The sequence below is a fragment of the Myxocyprinus asiaticus genome, chromosome 39 (genome assembly GCF_019703515.2).
Source record: "Myxocyprinus asiaticus isolate MX2 ecotype Aquarium Trade chromosome 39, UBuf_Myxa_2, whole genome shotgun sequence".
In the NCBI taxonomy this organism is placed as follows: Eukaryota; Metazoa; Chordata; class Actinopteri; order Cypriniformes; family Catostomidae; genus Myxocyprinus; species Myxocyprinus asiaticus.
The window spans coordinates 7,271,337-7,278,967 of record NC_059382.1 but is presented as its reverse complement, the minus strand read 5'-3'; the positions used below and the strand labels follow the sequence as shown (position 1 = coordinate 7,278,967).

The window sequence follows — 7,631 nt, the reverse complement described above, 5'->3', positions numbered from 1 at the left end:
CACTCCTGGAGCAAAAATTCAAGCAGCTTGGCTTTGTTTGATGGCTTGTGGCCATTCATATTCCTCCTGATCATATTCCAGAGGTTTTCAATGGGGTTCAGGTCTGGAGATTGGGCTGGCCATACAGGGTCTTGATCCGGTGGTCTTCCATCCACACCTTCACTGACCTGACTGTGTGGCATGGAGCATTGTCATGCTGGAAAACCAATTCTCAGAGTTGGGGAACATCATCAGAGCAGAAGGAAGCAAGTTTTCTTCCAGGATAACCTTGTATGTGGCTTGATTAATGCATCCTTCACAAAGTGAATCTGCACGATTCCAGCCTTGCTGAAGCACCCCCAGATCATCACCGATCCTCCACCTGGTCATCTAATGGTTAGAAGGAGGCCTAGAGAGGCCTTCAAGCCACAGTGTCTCACACCCACTGTGAAATGTGGTGGACGATCGAGGTCTGGAAACACTGCATCTTTTTTTTTCATTTTGACCAGTTGTCATTTTCTGCAAATAAATGCTCTAAATGACAATATTTTTATTTGGAATTTGGGAGAAATGTTGTCAGTAATTTATGAAATAAAACAAAAATTTTCATTTTACTCAAACTCATACCTATAAATAGTAAATCCAGAGAAACTGATAATTTTGCAGTGGTCTCTTAATTTTTTCCAGAGCTGTATATAGAACTGGATCGCTGACGCAACGGTAAACTGCCAGCAGGGGTTGAGACAACCGGTTTTATTCGAGCGGCCATCTTCTAATGCCCAAACTGGCATAGAGCATCAATGACTGACAGGCGAAAATGCCCCCATTTCACCGTCTCCGACCTGCGGATACAATGGACGCATTTCACCCTCAAGTGAAAATCATGTTTAATGTTTAATTTACTTGTTAGGTATAGTATCAGTTACGAGGCTAAAGATATAAGCGGACCACGAAATTAGAGCATTCACCTGCCCTGGTGTGCAGCCTATCAATGCAGCACAACAATCACCAAAGGAAGCGGCAAAACTGTCCACAAGTTTTAATGTAAGTAGGAAAAGCTTACTTGTTTTGGGGTGACAACACGTCCTTTCCCTCGGAGGGTCCTTAAAGTTAAGATTTTTAATTAGCCTAAAATGCCCAGGATTTGCCTGAAGTGCTTTCTGTAGTCATACATGGATATATGTCATAGATTACATGTTCGTTTGCCATTTAAACCTATCGTATCAGTTTAATTTTAACCAGCTTTGCTTGTCTCCCTCAATCTCAGCGCCCGCTGTGTATGTGATCGAGGGAGAGAGCGCTTGCTTTTTTTCCAAGTGGCCGCGAGATAAAGGCACTTTTTGACGAAAACATAAAACAAGTAACTCGGAATAAACACTTGGATGTTCGCAATAAATATGTCTGATAATGTCTGTTTGTATCTTACCTCAGTTTCGGTGAACTTGTTTACATTCAGCTGATCTGTTCGCCACTTAAGTTTGTTAGAGGTGGATATAGTTTAATACAGATACACATAACTCGTATGGGCTTTCAAGAAACAAGAAAAATTCCAGACTTTAAATAAATAATTACACGTGGGGGACGTTTGCATTATAGGCATGTACAGGCAGATTTCAGATATAAAATAGGTGACTGAATGACTAATGTTTACTCGCTGAAATTAGAACTTTCTATTAGGTCAATAGGCATATTGGAATGTTTGGGCATAGCAATATGGCGGCGCAGTTGCTTCACTGTTTTGACGTCATCAGCAATCCAGTTCTATTATAAATCAGTGGGTGAACCTCATGAAAATATTTTTTCCCCCTCAAAGACAATGAAGCCTATTTTAGCACCCTTTAACACAGTATGTTTACATTGTGACATAATATACATTGCATTCAGAAAGTATTCAGACCCCTTCATTATTTCTCACATTTTGTTATGTTGCAGACTTAATGCTAAAATGCTTTGATTTTTTTATTTTTTTTTTCACATTAATCTAAACACCCCATAATGACAAAGCAAAAACCAGATTTTTGATAACTTTGCAAATTTATCAAAAAGCAAAAACTGAAATATCACACTGACATAAGTATTCAAACCCTTTGCTATGACGCTTAGATATTTAGGTGCATCCAATTTCTCTGGATCATCTTTGAGATGTTTCTACACTTTGATTGGAGTCCACCTGTGGCAAATTCCATTGACTGGACATGATTTGGAAAGGCACACACCTGTCTATATAAGGTCACACAGCTGAAAATAAATATCATAGCATAATCCAAGCCATGAGGTCAAAGGAACTGCCTGTAGAGCTCAGAGACAGGATTGTGTGAGGCACAGGTCTGGGGAAGGCTACAATTTTTATTTTATTTTTTGGCTGCATTGAAGGTTCCCAAGAGCACAGTGGCCTCAATAATTCTTAAAGGGAAGATTTGAACAACCTGGACTCTTCCTAGCGCTGGCCGACCGGCCAAACCGAGTAATCGGGGGAGAAGGGCCTTGGTGAGAGAGGTGACCAATCATTTTCTGAGCTTCATTTTCTTTATTCAAAATATAATTTTTAATGACTCTTTTAATTTTAGAGTGAAAAATGTTATGGACATGTTCTTGGTTTTGTAAGATTGACCCATAGATCTGTTTGGGTTTAACAGAGAAAAGGGGCAAAAACAAAACAATCCGAACACCCAACATAAATTTGTGTTGGTTAACCCGGTGATAATCATTTTGAGATCACAAATACACAATTACTGTGAGAAATCTGTGCCTTTCCACTTACCTTGCCATCATAATACTTCTCTCGTTTGTCTGTAAGAACGGACCGAATGACAATGCCTGAATACTCGATGACCATCTCTCCTGCTTCTATATTCCGCTTGCAGAAAAGCCCTCTTCCATGAATCGCAGACCTAAGACATATGAGAGTTACAGGAATTAATGTGACTCGATTTCAATGGCCCACAAATAGAAGCAACACCAATCAAACTAGCAAGAAAAAGCTTCAGCCTGCCCAAGAATATATTGTGGTTTAAATTTAAAAGCATGTTTGCTTTCAGCAATTGCAAAAGAAGTTGCAAGATTCAGAAAGTTAAAATTGATGTATGCATTCATTTCCATAATATGAATAAGTGTTTCACAGCATGATTTCCCCGAAAAGTTTAAATACTGTGCCGTTTTCAAAACATTACGCTTGTTTGAACATTCTGGACAGTCTAACAGTGTATTGATGTCATCACTGGTGTAGGTTTAGGGTGGGAATGATTTTCCTGACTAATGAAAAACAGTGTAAATCAAGGGCGTACCCAGGAAATTACTTTTGGGTGCGCCTCAATAACAATGGATGGGCCAAGTTTTCCTTAACAACAGAGAAGCAGCGCATTCAAACCATTCTTTCACACTTTCAGAAATCAGAATTTTAGCATTTTTTTTTTTTTTTTTAACTATTATATAAATATATATTTGAAGTCAAAGAATAATCTCAAATATTGTGGAACACGGAGTCACGTGATGCCATGCGAGGAGCGGACGAGCTCTGCAAACTTTGCTAGTTTTAATACTATTTGTGTCATAAACTGGTGAGATTCGATAGACCCTGAATCTTAACTGTCTTAGGAAGACAATACGTCAAAAACTTCAAAATCCTCTGGTTCTGGAGACATGAAAAGACACTTAAGTGCTCAAGCTGATTCCCCACAGTGGCAGGCCGAAAGCCTCAGACTCAATTCGGACTGTGAACTGAAAGAAATCTGGCGTGAACTGATGAATGTGTCGGCAATGCTGATGAAGGTCATTGCAGACTTGGAGGATCTTGCTGTGATACATCAATCGATCACTTCCATGGAGATTAAATTCTCTGAGTTGGTTACAAAATTGTCAGATGTCGAGAAACAAATCGATTATCTGGAGCCATCGGAGAGGGAATTAGCTGCTAATCTGCTAGTGACAAAGGGAGATTTGGAATGCATTTGGGTAAACTGGAGGATTTTGAGAATCGTAATTGATGAAACAATGTCCGAATTGTTGGAATGGTGAATGGAGATATGGTGAAATTCCTAGACGAGCTCTTCCCGAGTCTGCTTGACATAACAGGCCATAAGCTGGAAATCGAGCAAGCTCACAGGGTTCCGGCTCGCAGATCCGTGGAGGGAGACAGGCCCCGATCAATTCTGGCCAAATTTCTGAGATCATCCGATAAAGATCTTGTGTTACGTGAGGCGAGGAGTAAAGGAAGGCTTTCTTGGAAGAACCACAACATTTTCTTGTTCCCAGACTTTGCGAATTCGACAAGAGAAACGTGAACGATTCAGGGAATGCAAGAAACTCTTACATGAATGGAAGGTCGCTTTTGCTCTGATGTTTCCGGCCAAACTGAGAGTAGATACTAAGGATGGCCGTAGAGAATTTACATGCCCACAGCAAGCACTGTCCTACATAAAGACAACCGAGAAAGCCATTTGGTGATTTTCATGTTGCCGCCTAGTGGACCTGACTCACTGAACTTGACTGTTCGAGGAAACTGGGCACCTTTTTCGTTTCGTTTTGTGCTGGTTCCGCCTAGCGGCTGGAGTTTGTTTTGTATAAAATAATTTCTTTGGGACAGCTTTTGGATGAATCTGCTCGTTTTGGGTGCTTATGCCTCCTGTTGGCTGGAGTTGGTTTTGTGGAATATTTCTTGCAGGAAATTGGAGCGATTTTGACTGCCCGAAGAACTGAATGCCGAGTTTTTTTTTTTTTTTTTTTTGTGCTGGTTAGCGGCTGGAGCTTGTTTTGTGGAGGCACACACCTTCGAGACAAATCGACATTTTTTATTTTATTTGATTTTTTTCTCACTTACTGGCTGGAATTTGCTTTATAGATTATCTTCTGTTTTACACATTTTTATATAGAAACACCGGACTTGAGCAATCTGATGGCAAAGTTGTCGTGTGGGCTCTTGTAGGCATACATGGACTGCTTGAGTTTAGAGGGATGGACGCCGGTTGGTGCTGTCGTGCGCAGGGTTAATGCGCACATTTTCCTTTTTTCTGTTTGCTTTGTTCTGGGGAAAGTTCGGGGGTTGATTGTTGCCCCAATGTGGAATGTGGTCTTTATAATTTTATTTTTGACACACAATCTTTTTTCTGATATGTCAAAATGACAAATGTTAATATGAGTTACTCTCTCTCCACGTGGAATGTGAATGGGTTGGGGCACCACATAAAAAGGAGTTATTTCTTTTCTTAAGCATAAGAAATATGATATAGTGTTTCTTCAAGAAATGCATCTTTCCCTGTAGGAAGCTGAAAAATTTGGGAAGATATGGGGTGAACATGTTTTCTTTAGTGCTGGCTCAAGTAAGAGCAGGGGAGTCATTACACTGATAAGTAAACATCAACAATTCAAATGTCTCAAACAGATTAAAGATAAATGAGGAAGAGTCATTACTGTTTTAGCAGACATTCAGGGGCAAAGGTTGATTTTGGCTAATATTTACGCACCTAACATTGATAATCAGAACTTTTTTATAGATCTTGAAGGGATGCTGCAAGCCGCTGGCACCCCTCATGATATAATATTGGGAGGAGACTTTAATCTTTTGATGGACTCAGTCCTTGATCATAGTGAAGCAAAAGTGTGTAAGCCCCCCTCGAGCAATACTGACGATTCACAGGATGTGTAAAAATCTTGGTCTTGCAGATATCTGGAGACTTTTGAACCCATCTGGTAGGGACTACACATTTTTTTCCCATCAGTCCATAAGATTTATTCTAAAATCGATTTGTGTGTGTGTGTGTATATATATATATATATATATATATATATATATATATATATATATATATATATATCTAAGTCCCTCATATCATCTGTTGTTGATTGCTCAATTGGAAACATTTTAGTCTCATATAATGCCCTGGTGAGTTTAGAGGTGTTGCCACATACAGAGAAAAAGAAATCATATAGTTGGTGCTTTAATGTATCCCTTTATCAAAATCTTGAATTTCAACAAATATTAAAGGCTGAAATCAATGTTCATCTGGAGACCAACTGGTCCTCAGTATCCTCTGTGGATGTGGCTTGGGAGGCACTTAAGGTGGTTCTTAGGGGCCAGATCTACAGTATGCCTCATTCATCAAAAAATCCATAGCACGAGAACTCGTGGAGTTGAAAGGGAATATTAAAAGTGCAGAGGCAGAGCTGAAGCGCCGAATGTCGTCTGATGGCCTCAGAGAATTGACCCGACTGAAATACAGATATAATACTATTTTGTCACGGAAGGTGGAGTTTTGGCTATTCAGGGCAAGACAGTCATACTTTGAATTGGGGGACAAAGCAGGGAAGCTTTTGGCTAGATACATAAAGCAAAGAGAGTCTTTCTACCATTCCCTCAGTGATATCTGCTGGTGATTAAATATTTACCTCAGCCATTGATATTAATAATGCTTTTAAAGAATTCTATCTTGATCTCTATAGTTCCACAACTTCGTCTACTGATGAAGATATTAGAAACTTTGTGGAACCATTAGAACTACCTAAACTGACGATTGATCAAAAAAATTTGCTTGATTCTGAGATAACCTTGGAGAAGCTTGGCAAGGTAATTAAGGCCTTGCATACAGGCAAGGCTCCAGGGCCAGATGGCTTTGCTGCTGAATTTTTTTTTTAGATCTTATGCTACAGAACTGGCTCCACTTTTGTTAGAAGTTTATACGGAATCATTAAAGAATGGGAAGCTTCCACCAACCATGACACAAGCCTGGAGCAGTCTGATTCTTAAAAAGGACAAAGATCCAAGCGAGTGTAAGAATTACCATCCAATTTCTCTGATTCAGCTAGAGGTAAAAATATTGTCAAAAATCCTGGCTAGCCGATTAAGTTATGAAATCTCTTATACATATAGACCAGGTGGGGTTTATTCGGGCCACAGCTCTTCTGATACATTTCATCATTATCATGTGGTCAGTGGTGAATGATCAGACTCCGGTCACTGCCATCTCACTTGACGGCAAAAAGGCATTTGATATGGAAGAATGGGATTATCTTTTTAAGATTTTGGAAATATACGGGTTCGAGAACACTTTTATTGGATGGATTAAGTTACTTTATAGACATCCGGTAGCGGCGGTACAAACAAATGGATTAATTTCAGATTATTTTACTCTGGATAGGGGCACCCGGCATTATTGTCTTGCCCTGGAGCCATTAACAGCTGCGATAAGAAAGGAGGATGATTTTCCAGGGGTGGTGGCGGGAGGTATGGTGCATAAGCTTTTGCTTTACGCAGATGATACTTTATTATTCGTCTCTGACCCCATTATTCACAGCATTATTAATACCTTTTCTAAGTCCTCAGAATACAGTCAGTTGGTCTAAATTCGAAGCTTTGGCTCTGACAGCATACTGCCCAGTAACGGTCTTCCAGCCGGGTGCCTTCCAGTGGCCCAAACAGGGCATTAAGTAATTGGGCATTTTATTCCCAGCAAATTTGTGTGATTTAATTAGAGTTAATTTTGACCCCTTAATAAAAAGGTTTTCAAGCGATGTAAGTAGGTGGGCTTCATTACATTTATCTGTGATTGGGAAGGTTAATGTTATTCAAATGAATTGTATTCCAAATTCAACTACTTGCTACAGTCTCTCCCTGCAGATGTCCCCCTCCCTTATTTCAAGCAATTTGATAGCATAGTGAT

The 7,631-nt window shown here is 39.8% G+C and overlaps 1 protein-coding gene across 1 annotated transcript in view; it reads right to left on the bottom strand.

The window, feature by feature from the left end:
* LOC127429839 (histone-lysine N-methyltransferase 2B-like) overlaps nt 1–7,631 on the bottom strand; it is a 54,724-nt gene that overhangs the window by 3,609 nt on the left and 43,484 nt on the right. The window contains exon 36 of the mRNA XM_051679114.1: nt 2,741–2,870. Within this exon, the coding sequence (XP_051535074.1) occupies nt 2,741–2,870 (130 nt within the window). The remainder of the gene's footprint in view (nt 1–2,740; nt 2,871–7,631) is intronic.